General features: G+C 38.3%; 1 protein-coding gene across 1 annotated transcript; it reads right to left on the bottom strand.

Annotated features, from left to right (window-relative positions):
* Positions 1-11,119: 11,119 nt before the first annotated feature.
* Positions 11,120-17,650, bottom strand: LOC132560330 (uncharacterized). Its single transcript, XM_060225003.1, has 4 exons — positions 17,530-17,650; positions 13,980-14,049; positions 12,464-13,148; positions 11,120-11,224 (listed from the first exon to the last, which is right to left on the bottom strand). The coding sequence occupies exons 1-4, from the start codon at positions 17,648-17,650 to the stop codon at positions 11,120-11,122; spliced, it is 981 nt and encodes a 326-aa protein (XP_060080986.1).
* Between the last annotated feature and the right edge of the window lie 1,060 nt (positions 17,651-18,710).

The following is an 18,710-nucleotide window of genomic DNA, read 5'->3' as shown; positions in this document are numbered from 1 at the left end:
GAAATAGTCGAGATTTCCACCATATAACCACATACACAATGTATATATTTGTTGAGAATGGCGGGATAAATACACGGATAACTTAGGAATTTGTTCCGGGATCATCCCTAGTCCAGGAGGTCTTTGCCCGAGAGTCAAAGCGTGTAAACAGTTGGTATCCCCTCACTTTACCCACATACATGTTTGTGATAAAAAATGTTCCTCGGATCATCCCTAGTGCACGGAGGTCATAACACATCATTTCAGAACTGACTCTGGCTCATCTCTAGCCCATTCTGTTTTATTCCTGGTGTCAAAATCCTCACCCCATAACTTAAGTTACATTTGTTTGAAATGGAAGGACGAATACATTCATACCGCCAGATTTGAGATTTAGGCATGGCTGACCATTTTGGTCTTAACCTGGTTGTTGTTAAACAAGTGCCCGCTTTGTCACATCATTAATATTTGTCTTGGAAAAGGGACCCCGGTATATTAGGACGCACGCTCCTTGATATTTTACTTACAAAAAGCACCAAAAAAAGAATAAAAAACAAATGGCTCCAAATTCAACGTATGAAGAGGACCCCAGAATATTATGACGTACAATCCTGGATAGTGTTTATTGTACCAGTTATCCCTACTCCACATTTAACGTTGAAGAAAGGCTCCAGAATATTATGACGTACAATCCTTGCGATATTATGATGACGACCACGGTTCTATATTCAACGCTGAAAAAAAGACACATAGTAAAAGAGATATCAGGTCATCACACACTTCCCTGTTTTTTCTTTTTTTTTCTTTCTTAAAAATGACCCCGGATCCATAGTCTATATTGAAATGGACATCATAATACCATGACTCTATTCTCTTTGAATTAACCAAGTTACGTAACAATGGGTCTATCTCCAACATCGAAAAATGACCCCAGAATGTTATGATAAATTTTCCTTACTCTATGTATCTGATGTTAATCTGAAATGTATCCGGTAGTTCTACAATCATACATGTATATAGAAATAACCCTTTACCTTTTTAATTTGATAAATTTACCACACCAGTATTATACTTTATACTTAAATTAAACATTTTGACTATTGATCCATTGTTACAATTATAATAAACTCCTTGTTTATTTGTCTCACTCGAAGCTACATGTAGAACGATTATAAAATATATGAAGATACATGTAATAAATTTACCAGGATATTTTCGGAATTGTCGGTTGATGAGGTGAAACTGATGTTATATTATTGAGAGTTTATGCTAAAATTTATGTACGTCATAACTTTGATTTCTGGATTTCTGATATTTAGGTCTGTGATGATGAACAGCGATATAATGCACAGTTTGTGATCCTTTGTCATAATATGTAACATAACAAAGGATGTGTGTTGTCATTCTGGGGCCCTTTTTCAACGTTGAATATGGAACCAGGGTCATTTTTGATGATGTAGTCAAACATATGTATCATAATATTCTATTGTCCCTTTTCAATGTTGAATATGGGACCGGGGTTATTATACAAATCAGTACAGATAGGTTTATATTATTTTTAATTTATTTTAGTTCCACATATTACACTGCAGGTTTATGTTCATGCCAATAGATAGATCACATATTATATTAGTCATAAATTCTTGCTAATGTTAAAACCAATTCTTTCATTTCTCTATCATATAGGAAAAACGTTGTGACAAGTTATGAACACCTGGTAAGGTGAGGATGGGACAGAAGAACAAGGGTGAAGCAAGAGAGGGTAATGACGTAACATATGATGAAGGAAATAAAGATAATAGTAGGGATGATGATATCAACAGAGGGGTTTTCAGATGACACCAATATTTCTCAAGAGAAATATTGATTTCGCAATATTTTTGATCTGAACGGCGTCAGTTTTCAATGGACTTCCTTCAGCAGATAAAGATTTCCGCGACAGGCCCGTTTTCAGCGGGGCTCAATTTTCAACGATACAGGGAAACCGTCCGTGCTTTTAAATCTATTGATGTCAAATTGAATCTATTAAAATCTAAATATTAAATCTGTTTAATCAATAGAACTGTAGTGACTTGTTATTGTGGGACAATAGGATTAGTGGTGACTTGATATTGTGGGATAATAGGATTAGTTGTGACTTGATATTGTGGGACAATAGGATTAGTTGTGACTTGATATTGTGGGACAATAGGATTAGTGGTGACTTGATATTGTGGGACAATAGGATTAGTGGTGACTTGATATTGTGGGATTATAGGATTAGTGGTGACTTGATATTGTGGGACAATAGGATTAGTGGTGACTTGATATTGTGGGATTATAGGATTAGTGGTGACTTGATATTGTGGGACAATAGGATTAGTGGTGACTTGATATTGTGGGACAATAGGATTAGTGGTGACTTGATATTGTGGGACAATAGGAATAGGATTAGTGGTGACTTGATATTGCTTGATATTGTGGGACAATAGGATTAGTGGTGACTTGATATTGTGGGACAATAGGATTAGTGGTGACTTGATATTGTGGGATAATAGGATTAGCGGTGACTTAACATTGTGGGACAATAGGATTAGTGGTGTCTTGATATTGTGGGACAATAGGATTAGTGGTGACTTGATATTGTGGGACAAAAGAATAAGCGGTGTCTTGATATTGTGGGATAATAGGATTAGTTGTGACTTGATATTGTGGGACAATAGGATTAGTGGTGACTTGATATTGTGGGACAATAGGATTAGTGGTGACTTGATATTGTGGGACAATAGGATTAGTGGTGACTTGATATTGTGGGATTATAGGATTAGTGGTGACTTGATATTGTGGGACAAAAGGATTAGTGGTGACTTGATATTGTGGAATTATAGGATTAGTGGTGACTCGATATTGTGGGATTATAGGATTAGTGGTGACTTGATATTGTGGGACAATAGGATTAGTGGTGACTTGATATTGTGGGACAATAGGATTAGTGGTGACTTGATATTGTGGGACAATAGGATTAGTGGTGACTTGATATTGTGGGACAATAGGATTAGTGGTGACTTGATATTGTGGGATTATAGGATTAGTGGTGACTTGATATTGTGGGACAATAGGATTAGTGGTGACTTGATATTGTGGGACAATAGGATTAGTGGTGACTTGATATTGTGGGACAATAGGATTAGTGGTGACTTGATATTGTGGGACAATAGGATTAGTGGTGACTTGATATTGTGGGACAATAGGATTAGTGGTGACTTTATATTGTGGGATTATAGGATTAGTGGTGACTTGATATTGTGGGACAATAGGATTAGTGGTGACTTGATATTGTGGGACAATAGGATTAGTGGTGACTTGATATTGTGGGACAATAGGATTAGTGGTGACTTGATATTGTGGGACAATAGGATTAGTGGTGACTTGATATTGTGGGACAAAAGGATTAGTGGTGACTTGATATTGTGGGATTATAGGATTAGTGGTGACTTGATATTGTGGGACAATAGGATTAGTGGTGACTTGATATTGTGGGACAAAAGGATTAGTGGTGACTTGAATAGGATTAGTGGTGACTTGATATTGTGGGACAATAGGATTAGGGTGATTATATTGTGGTGACTTGATATTGTGGGACAATAGGATTAGTGGTGACTTGATATTGCGGGACAATAGGATTAGTAGTGACTTGATATTGTGGGACAATAGGATTAGTGGTGTCTTGATATTGTGGGACAATAGGATTAGTGGTGACTTGATATTGTGGGACAATAGGATTAGTGGTGACTTGATATTGTGGGACAAAAGAATAAGCGGTGTCTTGATATTGTGGGATAAAAGAATTAGTGGTGACTTGATATTGTGGGACAATAGGATTAGTGGTGACTTGATAGTGTGGGACAATAGGATTAGTGGTGACTTGATAGTGTGGGACTATAGGATTAGTGGTGACTTGATATTGTGGGACAATAGGATTAGTGGTGACTTGATATTGTGGGACAATAGGATTAGTGGTTACTTGATATTGTGGGACAATAGGATTAGTGGTGATTGATATTGTGGGACAATATATATTGTGGGACAATAGGATTAGTGGTGATATTGTGGGACAATTGATATTGTGTGGACAATAGGATATAGGATGGGTGACTTGATATTGTGTGGACAAAAGGATTAGTGGTGACTTGATATTGTGTGACAAAAGGATTAGTGGTGACTTGATATTGTGTGACAAAAGGATTAGTGGTGTCTTGATATTGTGTGACAAAAGGATTAGTGGTGTCTTGATATTGTGGGGCAATAGGATTAGTGGTGACTTGATATTGTGGGATAAAAGAATTAGCGGTGACTTAACATTGTGGAACAATAGGATTAGTGGTGTCTTGATATTGTGGGACAATAGGATTAGTGGTGTCTTGATATTGTGGGACAAAAGGATTAGTGGTGTCTTGATATTGTGGGACAAAAGGATTAGTGGTGTCTTGATATTGTGGGACAAAAGAATTAGCGGTGTCTTGATATTGTGGGACAATAGGATTAGTGGTGTCTTGATAGTGTGGGACAAAAGGATTAGTGGTGTCTTGATATTGTAGGACAAAAGGATTAGTGGTGTCTTGATATTGTGGGACAAAAGGATTAGTGGTGTTTTGATATTGTGGGACAATAGGATTAGTGGTGACTTGATATTGTGGGACTATAGGATTAGTGGTGTCTTGATATCGTGGGGCAATAGCATTAGTGGTGACTTGATATTGTGGGACAATAGGATTAGTGGTGTCTTGATATTGTGGGACAATATAATTAGTGGTGACTTGATATTGTGTGACAAAAGGATTAGTGGTGTCTTGATATTGTGGGACAATAGGATTAGTGGTGTCTTGATATTGTGGGACAAAAGGATTAGTGGTGTCTTGATATTGTGGGACAATAGGATTAGTGGTGACTTGATATTGTGGGATTATAGGATTAGTGGTGACTTGATATTGTGGGATTATAGGATTAGTGGTGACTTTATATTATATCTGTTGAGAATGTGAAAAATTGAAAGGATAACAAAGTTATATAAAACAATCAGATATTTATTTTTGAAAAAAAGTGGTTTGAAGTGTAAAATAATGTCTTGATATCTGGGTAATAGCAGGTGTAACTTCTAGCGTCTGAACCGCCGGTTCACTGGAATAGTCTAACATTCATTGGTTTTACGTCAATTTTTCACGTTTTACTTCGTTTTTGACCGATTTTGTTCATCCTCGGTTGGCACTGGTATTTACACTCCAAACGACGAGGATGCACTACTGATAAAAAAGAAGACGGACATATCATGGAAACAGTTTTCAGGTCCTTGTAACATGTCAATTTCCAGTACATATATATATCGAAAACATTTCATTCCATAGTAAAATCATCAGGAATAACCATTGTTCCTTTGTTTCTTGGAAGTGAACATCTTACGACAGAAAATAAGCTGGAGCACAACCCTGTGTTCTCAGAAGCATTTTTTGTCGAGCGGGCGACTGTCATACTTGACGATACATTTATATATATTTGTAAGAGTTCTGATCACAAGCTCCAAAGGATCTCCTACTGTGACCAGAAGAAGCGGAACTGTCTGAAGTTCATTAGCATGGCCCTATCTGATGGTTAAATTCCGGAGACAGCAGGACCTTTCCTGTAAGCGATAATGATGCAAAGATTACAAAAACCACCATGGATAGTCTGTTTTGACTGCAGAAAGATGACAACGTCGTTGTTGATCGAGGGTTTTTGGATGTTTTGCCAGATCTGGAAAAAACGTGATTTAACCACAATTGTCTTATGTGAAACCTGGTCACACAACATGGCGATCTACAAGCTAACCTTGATAGATCCATAGCTCAATCCATACGGGTAGTGGAGTCATATCACGGACGATTCATGCAATGGCTGTTTTTCAAAATACAACATGCCTGCAACTGTTTCACTGATGTCATCGAGGCACTCGTTAAAATAGTGACAGTCTATCTCAAGGGAATCCGAGAACCCATATATGTTAGAACACAAGAGCGAGATGCAAAGGATAGGACGCTTGCTACCAAAATGAAAGCGCACCTTAGTGCTCACAACAACTTATCTCAGCGTGTGAAAAATGAGTCAGATCTTACCTGAAGGATAACTGTGACTTTCCAAAGTTAGACATGGAATAAACGAACACCTCAAGGATGATGGTGACTACGAGATCTATATCTATCGGCACTCATGTGACATTGTACGATGTCAGATCCACTCGAGGCGTAAGAGCAGTGTAAAATACAATGCTTGGGTCCAGCATGACAGCCCCGACACCATTAATCCCATGAAAGACTTTTATTGCCAGTGTTCTACTGGACAGAGAACCATGTGCCTACATAGCCAGTCTCCTGTACTATTTAGTTTACTACACGCATTTCGAAACCAGTAAGCCTTTGCATCCAAAATCAAAAGACAAACCTCAAGTAACTTAGATTTCTCTACCAACCGTCATCTTCCATACATTAGGTATGGTAGACTTTTGCCATTAGAACTACATTACTGTACGATGTAGACCAACACTGACGTGGCCAATCAGATTCTAGGACGAGGAAGCCTTACTGGATTCCAGATAAGATGGTTTAATGTATAACCCATCTTAAATGTATCATTTAGCATTTTTGCTTGTTTTTCCTTAAAAATACATAGTCTAATTGTCAATCAATATTGAGTACTTTGCACTAAACTCCTGATTACTATTTTTGGGCAATTTATTTTGTACTGTTTGGAAATGTTTTCAGCACATAATTACGTATGGACTACAATCGGAAGCTGTATTTTTAACCTTCAAAAAAATTCGTTTAATGTAAGAAATGTAAAAAAAAAAGTTCTTTCTCACAATCCATCACATCTTTATCTCCCGTTCCAAGTATATTCACAACTGTCACTTCTTGTTTTGCATATAAGATATCTAACATGTTATCATCAGCATGTAAATATTTAGCTTTCCTTAAAAAAATTATACTGTAGCATTTTCCCCCAAACCATACGTTTTTTTTCCATTTTTGGCGCAAAAAGAAGCGCTATATTCTTGCGATTGTACATGTTTCGACTTAAATGCCTATTTGTTAACGTACGACTACAGAAGCTACCAACAGCACTTACAGGCTGTTGTATTTGGTTCTTAGACCATTTTGAAACACCACCTTTAAAAAATACAAATTAAGATCAAACAATGGTTGTTGCCAAGATCCCTTTGGGATCTCTTGCTCGGACAATATGATAAGTGATGACTTGAAATTGTGAGACAACATGATTAGTTGTGACTTGTTATTTAGTACAATAAGGTTAGCCTCGATTTGACACCGTAGGATAATCGACAATAGGATTAGTTGTTCCTTGGGGCTTAAATGTTCACAAGCATGTGACACTAAGGCACAACAGCTATAAAACGGGTTTTCCTATAACCCCTGCTGCATGTTAAATTTACAATGTTTGTAGTTGTTTGTAGTTATACTGTCCACAGGATAACTAAACATTAGGACAGCTGACAGTTATGACTTGGTGTTGATGTACAGGTGGCGAGCACCAAAACTACCAATGTGTGTTATACAGTACTGCGTTACATCTAACCACACCAACTTTATGCAGCAGACAACACAGCACAACGAAAAAAAAAAAAGAAAGAAAAGAAAAGAAAAAAGAATGGTTTCGATGGCATGTTTCTTGAAATTTATCTAAAAAAAAAAGAAAATGATTAAATGATTAAAGGAAAAATGAAATGGTGTTTATGGATAAACAAGCTTACAATGCTTTATGGCTAAGGTTGTGTGGTGAAACTGACATCATACATGTAGTTACATAAGTACATAAAATGCCATCTAGTCAAAACATGGGAGGGTTAACACATTCCATATTGCAAGGTAGCAGGAAAGTTCAAAACAACAAAACAAATGTGTTTCTGCTTCCTTGGTTACATTTTTTTTAACAAATCAGGCAATTTTAACTCACCTGGCCAGGTAACTTATGCCTTTGTCCGTTGTCTATTTTCCGTCTGTCAACTTTTTCTAAAATTCGTTACTTGTAATGTATGACTGAGCGGATTTGACTGTTATTTTTTTTTCTAAAAATCATTACTTGCCATGAATGAGTAGGTTGATTTTGACCTAATTTGATTTTGTAAATAAAGGGTCTGCTAGGTTCAAATTAACAATTTAAAGTCTTTCTTCCTCTTTGGCATAACACGATATCGTCCAAATTTCAACTGAAGCATCCTTCGGTGGAAGGAACTCAGTTTTATGCAAAGAACGGGCCTGACAAATCCACCAACATCCAAACCCCACCCTCTTAAATCAAATAGACAGAGTCCTTGGTGGAGGAGGGATCAATTTGGTATCCATGAAGGGTCTGTGGCCTGATGTGTGGGACTTTTGTCCAAAGCATCCTTTGGTAAAGGGAACTAAATTTCATATATGGTTGGTCTGATCCTATCCCTGGGGCAGAGAGGGGCATCAATTAGGGAATTGAAGGAATTACTTTTAAGATTTAAGAATGAAGGTATTTTAATATTTAGTCATCACCAACCATGGGGAGTGGAACCAATGTTGTATAAATGAATGATCAGGGTCCCCTCGGACCTGAGAGCTTGAAAAGCATGATAGAATATACATATTTGTATTGAATGTTTTTTTGAAATCCTGCTTACCTGTAGGATTGACAGGATTCTGTTCAAATTTGGTTGATCATGTTTTTTTCATCTGTGCAAGAATAGTAGAAACTTCCAAAACGTTTGTCACAAAATTATCTCACATTTTTTGTTTTTTGTTTTCTCTTAAGAATGGGCGTCCTGTCGGCTGTCCGTCAATAACCAAAAGGCCTAGAATCATGATATTTAGAAAGCTCCTTGGTTGAAATCTGCAAGCAACCTCTGATTAATCTAAATCATGATATTTTGCTGGTAGGTGAATATCGGTGATTTGAAATGATACTATATTTATAAAAATCATTTGATGACCAGATCAGCGATGAAGGCCCATTTGGCCTCTTGTTTCACTATATCACTGATGCATGAAATATGTCATAGTCATCATTTAAGCTTGTGTTCTGTAGACATCCCACCCTCTCCCCTTCCAAGTCCCATCACACAATGCAAGACTAATCTTTGTAATACTGAAAGTGTTCTATGTAAGGACCGCACAATTATTATAACACCGGACGAATGAAAGAACGAATGGAGCTTATTTTAATATTCCTCGTCAACCTTGTTCATCAATGAATAAAACAAAAGACTATTCAGCCATTAAATAATGAATTATAGATATGACAAGCGATTTCTGATATAATTTTCCTACAAGGTCCCATCTTTGTGTTCAAACAGAATTCAGATTCACTATTCATAAACATTGCTTCAGATCAAACAATATCCTTGTACAGAAGAAGGAATTTTGATAACTTACATTTTCCCTATTGGACCCATCCCTCTCGTCCTAGGGGATTGGGATGCACCGTTATACAGAACTTATTTACCTTCACCAAGAAAACTTCAGGCCAAATCTTGGCAAAATTAAATTATTCCAACAGGAAGGAGTTGAAATTTAAAGAACTTGCAAAATTTCCCCTTTTCCGCCTTCCATCGCAAGGAGGGACAAGACTTACTATTTATGTAAAACTGAATGCCTTACAACAAATTTGGGCAATATCGATTTATTAGGAGGAGAAGGATTTTAAAGAACTTGCAAAATTTTCCATTCTGGGCCCCTTCACTAAGGTACCTGGGAACTGAGAATCCATTCTTACTCAAACCTCACCCAGGGATACTTCTGACCAAATTTAAAAGATATCTAATAATTCCTAACGAAGAAGTAATATTTTAAGAAATTTGCTCGATTTCCCCAAGGGGCCAGAATCCACTGTTTATGCACAACTGATTCCCCTTCACCCAAAAATACCTTAGTCTAGATATGGGAAACATCCCTTCATTCCTACAGGAGGTGTAGGATTCTATTTCCACTATTGGGCCCTGTCCCTTCTACCCCAGTGAGCCAAGACTTTTTGATTCCCCTTCACCCGAGAATGCTTCAGAATGAACGAATTAAGGCGATATCCAATCATTCCTACAGGAGGAGTTGAATTTTAAAGAATTTAGCCTATTGTCCCGCCTCTCCCGCTCATGGGGATCGAGACCTTATGTCTATACAATATTGATTCTCCTTCATTCAATAATGCTTCCGACCAAATTTGGGTTCATTTCTACAGGAGGAGTAGGATTTTTGATAATTTACTCTATTTCTCCTATTGGGTTCCACCCCTCGCGATCCAGGGGGCCGAGACCTTGCGTCTAAATAAAATTGATTTCTCTTTACCCAGGAATGCTTCTGACCAAATTTGGGCAAATTCTGTTCAGTCGTTTATGACTAGTAGCGATTTTTAGTTAAAAAGGTGACGGACGTTGCTCCATTGCAAGAGCTCAACGTTCCTTCGGACCAGGTGGGCTAAAACACACGATGTCCTATATTAATGATTATTGTAGCAATTTAAAATAGGTATTTGCATGTCACGTGTCTGTTTTTAGGAGAATGGGTTTATTGTGATTTACTGGAGACAAGTTTCCTGTTTCTATTTTGATGAAACTGAAGCGAAGTTTAACCTTAATTACTTACTTATGTGTTATTGACTGGAAGAAACATCAGTACAATGTGATAGTGATATGTAGCGAAAAAGTACATATAAATCAAAATATAAACAAAAAGTCCAATATAAACATACTTTCGTACATTTGTATTAAAAATGAAATGGAAGTGAAAAAAGGGAGAATGAAAAGATGGAAAACACTACATCGTCCACTTTAAAGCATTTCATATTGTACGTAATGGGGTGTCTACTCCATGTTGGATTGGTGTTTTACACTGATTAGCAATCTAGGATACTTTCAATACACGGGTGTCCATAATTTTATTCCAATGCTTCATCAGAAACGTACAACAGGATGGCTGAAACTTCGATGAAATTCAACACTTTCCCTCATATTTGGCTTGCAATATGAGCGATATCATTGGAAAAAACACAAAACCAATATTAAAAATACCTGATAAAATCTGATAAAACAAGCTGTATCACTTATACATGTAATCTTCACTTATAGAGATTTGTCGTAAATTAGTTCCGTTTTAGTTCATTCGACGACAACACATTTAGTATGATCCGTTATTTCAATAACAACTGGTTTCCATTGTAACACGGGATGTTTCACCTTCATTCGAACCTTTACCGCATTACCCTGTAAAACGAAAGTAGAAAACACTGTTATTGTCATATGATTAAGCCTCCTTTCATTGTTAACCACAATATCATGTCAAGTAGCACCATATCATTATTTTCAGTCTATAGTTAGATGTCACAATCACTAAACTGAAACTTAAACTAGAATATAATAAATGTCTCTTTTTAAAAGTATATAAACTACTGATGAATTACGGCAGTGACTCGGACCCATGTTTTCTGTGATTCAGATCCTTGATCCAGGTCCATTGTTCGCGCCTGCAGTTCAACTAGATAAATGACACCCTCTTCTACAAGACTAGACTTACATATTCCCCCACTGATGAACAAACCTGGCAAGACTAGATCCATTCCAACTCTCCTTTGATGGTTGAATATTTGATAATGATAGATTCTCGTTCAATATTACACCCAGAATGCCTGTTTGCGCCCACCTCCGACACAGCTGTGGCTACTTTACCGCTACGCAAGTGTGTTGGTTTACGATGGCCGAAAACGGGCTGACAAAACGAACGACCGCTTGAAGAACACCTATACAGTACAGCTAAGAACGCCTCTTGTAGAACACCAACACAGTACAGCTTAGAACGCCTCATTGAAGAACTCCCATAGTACAACTAAGAACGCCCCCATAAGGAACAACTATACAGTACAACTAAAAACTCCCCCTTTAAGAACACCACTACGGTACAGCGAAGAACGCCCAATTGAGAAACACCTCTACAGTATAGCTAAGAACACCCTATTGAAGAACACCTATACAGTACAGCTAGGAACACCCCGTTAAAGAATAGTTACACAGTAAAGCTAACACCGCCTCCTTGTAGAAAACCTTTGGGTAAAGCTAACACGGCCTTCTTGTAGAACCCAACCATCCCCCTTCAAGAACATCTAGAGTACAGCCAAGAAATCCCCTATAAGAGCACCTAAACAGTACAGGTATGTACGCTCCCTTGAAGAACACCTATACGGTATGACTAAATATGTTCCCTTGTAGAACACCAAAACAGTACAGCTTACAACTCTCCCTTGAAGAACAGCTATACAGTGTGACTAAGTATGTACCCTTGTAGAACGCCTATACGGTACAGGTTACAACTCTCCCTTGAAGAACAGCTATACAGTATGACTAGTATGTTCCGTTGTAGAACACTAAAACGGCTTATTACATCCCGTTGAAGAACACCTATAGAGTGCGTGTTGGTAAATGTATACATAAGATATATGTAATGGCTACCTTGAGCAGTAACTGAAGTTGTTGACACGGGTTCAGACTCTGTTTCCTTTGTATTGTGGAGCTGCCTCTTGCCCTGGTGATTTTAGTGTCGCGGACATTTCGCACTCCAGGTAAAACATCATGTTTATTACGGACGGTTTCGCTGTTTAGGCCGGCTGTTCTGATCGTTTTGGTCTTTCCTTTTCCCATAGTACTGTTCAACAGTCTGCCAATGTCCATTTTGGCATTCTTCGGTGGTTTAGGGCTCTTGATAAAAGTATCGTTTGCTCCAAATACGACATCAACAACTTGAACCTGTTCTTTAGAAGTAGTGTTATATAAATTTTTCTCTTCTTTCATTTGCTGTTCTCTTGTCTTTTTGATCGCATTTTTACCATGCAGGTATCCAACGTATTTCGGAATCTTTGTTGAACTATCAAACTTTTCAAATTTGTTATTGACAATAACTTTATCCTCGTCGGTGAAATGGATGTACAATACGACGGCTGCCATTATGCTGATGGAAATCCCAATTATTCCAATAACGAAACTAAAGTTAAGATAGTTAACGGCCCTCACGTGACGACCACGCTTATACGCATGTCTAGCCCGCAAATATGCAAAAACCGCCACACCACCTAGCACGGGATTGCAGAGAGTAGACATTATCAACCCCACCACGGATAACTTCGGAAAGAGGCTGTGCCTATAACAGAAAGACAAGTAGTGTAAAACACATATCACTGATACTATTTTAAAATAAGATTTAATTTTCATTTCCTTTTCGATGTATTATTTGAACGAGACGTTTTTGAAACGTTATTTTGTAAAGATGACTAAATTTTTGGGAGGGAGGGTGGGGTGGGGTGGGGTGGGGGTGGCGGGTTCTGGGTTGTAAAAATACTTATGTCGTACATGTACTTTTTACACATGTAAAGCCATGATACGGCAGATTATGGTCTTATAAAAATGACAGAAAAACCTTTATTATATCCTGAGGAAAACGTAATGAATTTGGAATTAAAAGTTTTAAGTAATTTATTAGTAAATCCCAACAAACACTGTAACAACTTGACACAGGAATGATTTTTTTTCAAATAAGATTTAGGAAACTTTACTTTTAAAAGTCGGCTAAATGATGTTTATCATATTGGATTGGTAATTATGAATATAAAACAACAACCAGAGAAAACAAAGCAAATACCGACAATATGAAAAGGAAGGCATTGCAATCCTTAGAATAGAACACTTTTCCATAAATCCGTGTGTACACAGTATCGATAGGAAAGTCGTTACGAATTTTTTTTTTAATTCGCGGAAAATCTCTGACTGTGTACGACCTGACTCGTCATCATATGCATTTTTTTATATCATCATCATACTGAATGTTCGTTTTGACAACCTGTCCCTAACGTGATCACAATTCGGTCAGGGATAATGCTTTCTACTAGAACCCTTTCCCTTTCCAGAGTCCGTTTCGCCTCTTGTCTAAAGTAATGTGATCAGGTTTAATCCGCGATATTTTCGCAGTACTTACCGTCTTTGTCCTGTGTTTTTGGGACTAACAAACGACGGGCAAAGACTTCCCGTGGTGACATTCGATGACACTAGAACGTGAGAAAATAAGATAATTGTATTTGACAAAAAAAGTGCACAAAAACCCTAATATATACAGAGGCAAAAATATCTTAGAGACCCAAGGACATACTGAAAGAGGTCAAACATTGTTATGTTTTTATAAATCAGGTGTTTACAGGTGCATCGTAATCTCTTAAAATCGCTAACCGTGTACCACTTTTACTTCAGACAGTATAGTGACCAAGCTTTGACAAATTTGACAGATATTGTAGAATTCCTCTTGGTCTCCGCTGTGCACAGTAAATTTTAATACTAGTCGGAAAAACAAAATTCTCAAGACACTATGGACGCATCTTTCTGAATCTACCGGCAGCCATTTTGTATTTTAATATCTTTCAGAAATATATTGCGATTTCTCATCGGTAACAGGATGGATATTTAGTCAATATATAATTCCCTAAGTCCGTGTACGATTCCCTTAGTCCGTGTACCTTTCCCTAAGTCCGTGTACGTTTCCCTTAGTCAATATATAATTCCCTTAGTCCATGTACGCTTCCCTTAGTCAATATATAATTCCCTAAGTCCGTGTACCCTTCCCTAAGTCCGTGTACGTTTCCTTTAGTCAATATATAATTCCCTAAGTCAGTGTACCCTTCAGTTAGTCTGTGTTCGCTTCCTTTAGTCCGTGTACGCTTCCCTTAGTCCGTGTTCGCTTCCTTTAGTCCGTGTACGCTTCCCTTAGTCCGTGTTCGCTTCCTTTAGTCCGTGTACGCTTCCTTTAGTCCGTGTACGCTTCCCTTAGTCCGTGTACGCTTCCCTTAGTTCGTGTACGCTTTCCTTAGTCTGTGTACGTTTCCTTTAGTTCGTGTACGCTTTCCTGAGTCCGTGTACGTTTCCTTTAGTTCGTGTACGCTTCCCTTAGTCCGTGTTCGCTTCCTTTAGTCCGTGTACGCTTCCCTTAGTCCGTGTTCGCTTCCTTTAGTCCGTGTACGCTTCCCTTAGTCCGTGTACGCTTCCTTTAGTCCGTGTAGTCCGTGTACGCTTCCCTTAGTCCGTGTACGCTTCCCTTAGTCCGTGTTCGCTTCCTTTAGTCCGTGTACGCTTTCCTTACTCCGTGTACGCTTCCCTTAGTCCGTGTATGCTTCCCTTAGTCCGTGTTCGCTTCCTTTAGTCCGTGTACGCTTCCCTTAGTCCGTGTACGGTTCCCTTAGTTCGTGTACGTTTTCATTAGTCCGTGTACGCTTCCCTTAGTCCGTGTTCGCTTCCTTTAGTCCGTGTACACTTCCTTTATTCCACCTGCGCTTCCTTTAGTCCGTGTATGCTTCCCTTAGTCCGTGTACGCTTCCCTTAGTCCGTGTTCGCTTCCCTTAGTCCGTGTACGCTTCCCTAAGTCCGTGTACCCTTTCCTAGGTCCGTGTACGTTTCCTTAAGTCCGTGTACCCTTCCCTAAGTCCGTGTACGTTTCCCTTTGTCCGTGTACCCTTCCCTAAGTCCGTGTACGTTTCCCTTAGTCCGTGTACCCTTCCCTAAGTCCGTGTACGCTTCCCTTAGTCCGTGTTCGCTTCCTTTAGTCCGTGTACGCTTCCCTTAGTTCGTGTACGCTTCCCTTAGTCCGTGTACGTTTCCTTTAGTTCGTGTACGTTTCCCTTTAGTCCGTGTACTTAGTCCGTTTTCTTAGTCCGTGTACGTTTCCTTTAGTTCGTGTACTCTTCCCGTAGTCCGTGTTCGCTTCCTTTAGTCCGTGTACGCTTCCCTTAGTTCGTGTTCACTTCCTTTATTCCACGATACTTTCTTTAGTCCACATACGCTTCCTTTAATCCATGTATACTTCACTTAGGCATACAAGGTCCTTTTTATCCATTTAGATTTAACTTAGTACATGCACGCTACCTTTAATCCATGTATACTTCACGTAGGCCATGCACGCTCCATTTAACCCATGTAGACTTTCTTTAGCCCACGTACGCTACCTTTAATCAATGTACACTTTCTTTAGTTCATGCATGCTGCCTTTAATCCATGAACACTTCACTTAGGCCATGCACGCTCCATTTAATCCATGTATACTTCACTTAGTCCACGTACACTTCCCTTAGTCCGTGTTCGCTTCCTTTAATCCGTGTACGCTTCCCTTAGTCCGTGTACGCTTCCTTTAGTCCGTGTACGCTTCCTTTAGTCCGTGTACGCTTCCCTTAGTCCGTGTACGCTTCCCTTAGTCCATGTACGGTTCCCTTAGTTCGTGTACGCTTCCCTTAGTCCGTGTACGCTTCCCTTAGTTCGTGTACGCTTCCCTTAGTCCGTGTACGCTTCCCTTAGTTCGTGTACGCTTCCCTTAGTCCGTGTTCGCTTCCTTTAGTCCGTGTACGCTTCCCTTAGTCCATGTTCGCTTCCTTTAGTCCGTGTACGCTTTCCTTAGTCCGTGTACGCTTCCCTTAGTCCGTGTACGCTTCCCTTAGTTCGTGTACGCTTCCGTTAGTCCGTGTACGCTTCCCATAGTTCGTGTACGCTTCCCTTAGTTCGTGTACGCTTCCCTTAGTTCGTGTACGCTTCCCTTTGTCCGTGTTCGCTTCCTTTAGTCCGTGTACACTTTCTTTATTCCATCTGCGCTTCCTTTAATCGATATACACTACACTTAGGCACGCTTCCTCTAATCCACGTACACTTTCTTTAGTTCATGTACGCTTTCCTTAGTCCATGTGCACCTCCTTTAGTCATTTATGGTGCAAATTTAATTTTGAGACTAATGGTCATATAATTTTTGGATGAACTGATATATTGGAAGAAAAATATGACCAATCTCAATATACTCGGGCGTTAACACGTGAAATCATCGATATCCCCTCTCCTCGAAATTGTTATTTACCTGTGTGCCGTCTAGTTCTTAACTGTAATTAATGTGAGCTTAGCACTGGCTAGTCTGATCAGAGTTATTTTGTCGGACAGTGAGAAGTGAGGGTTCGTAACAAAATAATATTGATAACAAAAAATAACAAGAAATTTCTCGGCTTTTTATGCCATTGGTTTAGAATTTTCCCCCGTGTATCTGTCAGAGAGTGGTAAGATTCCTAATCATTTTAATCACAATATATATATATTCAGTTATAAATCGCCTCTTTCAAAATGTCACAATTTAACAGCAATGACTTATTCAGTGACGAAAGTTAGCACGATCAATTAGAAAAACTATCCAGGGTTCTACTGTTCATTTCAAAAAGGTTAGTTATTCACTAATTCACGATCAATTAGAAAAACTATCCAGGGTTCTACTGTTCATTTCAAAAAGGTTAGTTATTCACTTTTGTAGAAAAATAGTTAATGTTAAGTCACTCGAATGTCTTCGTTGTAATTCTACAATGAAACATGGACTCCTATTCTTCTAGTAAACGTCCCTGAGTTTGCGAAGTTTTTTTTTTCTCTCGATACGATCAAAATTGAAATAAAAAAAGTTTACAAAAAACTTATATCTGAATTAAGATTGTTATAGATTAACTAAACTTCTCATGACTTACCGGTAAATATAGAATCTGCAGCATTGTGTCGTTTTGGATTCGACATTGCCATTTCACAGGTTTTTGTGTACAGCTGGGCTGCAGTCGAATGTACTGGTAGACTGCCGTGTTGCTGGTACATATAGGTATTTTGGTGACAGGGGCCAGTAAAAGGCCAGTCAAAGGTCATTATTCTGTTGACGTAATACATGTACTCTACAACACACACACAGTTTGTCATCCGAACTAGTTTTTTTCTGACGAATGAAGGTCAATTGTTCTTATAATTTATCAGAATAAACGGTAAGAACTTTTTACTGGTGCAGGAAAGAGTTTTTTTGTTTAAAACATATTTGGAAAGTATATACATATAAACACCCTCCCCAAGAAAGTTGCACTCAGTCCCTAACTTGTCTATTTTTGGACCACACCTATTGGTGAACCCCACACCCGATGGGTCAAATTGTGAAAGATTTCAGTTTATAGTAGACATCGGTTATACTTACAGAGTACGTAGATGTGTAAAAATAACTCCTACATCTTAATCTGTCCAAAAACAATTTAGTATCACTTCAAAATGAGTTCACATGTATTAACATTTCATCGATTTATTGCAATATGTGTGCAAAATTTGCCAATACTAAATAGTCGACTTCCAAATGATAAATATGCACGCTCCGCTTTAGCGGACGACTGTAAGATTTATCTCCCTTCGTTCAATTATCCGCCTTCACTTTGTCCAACAAACGGACAATGTTATAAAATCCGACTATATTAAAATAATATTGATTCTATATCATCTTGATACTTAATTTTGACAATCGTGTGTATCGAGTAGTCTTGACCTTATATCTAAACAATAAGTCCGAGGACCTTAACGGTCACCTGAGTCACAACCCTTCTTGTAACATGTCATAGAAACGATTTTGTTTAAAAATGTGATTCAACATTAGCTGCTGTCCTATGTTAAGGCTTCTAACCAAATTTGAATTAAAAAAAATACAATTCAGAGTTGAATTTTCCTATATGAATTCTTCAATACAGGAAAAATAAAACATTTTTGAAATTTCATTCAATTTGACCCTTTTTTGGTCCCGCCTAATAGCCCCTACGGTTCAGTCGAGGTCAATATGTGCATCTTAAAAAACTGTCAGCTTATACTAATCAAAAAAACAGTCTAATCAAATTTGAACTATTTCTGA

This window comes from Ylistrum balloti, unplaced genomic scaffold (assembly GCF_031769215.1).
Source record: "Ylistrum balloti isolate Yb309-2 unplaced genomic scaffold, AGI_CSIRO_Ybal_v1 Utg371048, whole genome shotgun sequence".
Lineage (NCBI taxonomy): Eukaryota > Metazoa > Mollusca > Bivalvia > Pectinida > Pectinidae > Ylistrum > Ylistrum balloti.
This window is presented reverse-complemented; position numbering and strand designations above follow the sequence as displayed.

Bases quoted from the DNA above. Each gene is read 5' to 3' on its own strand.
- LOC132560330 (XM_060225003.1), bottom strand. From the start codon at position 17,650: ATGTACCAGCAACACGGCAGTCTACCAGTACATTCGACTGCAGCCCAG. The intron at 14,050-17,529 runs GTAAGTCATGAG...CTCACGTTCTAG, and splicing joins TGCAGATTCTATATTTACCG to TGTCATCGAATGTCACCACG. The intron at 11,225-12,463 runs GTAGCCATTACA...TTCGTTTTACAG, and splicing joins AACTTCAGTTACTGCTCAAG to GGTAATGCGGTAAAGGTTCG.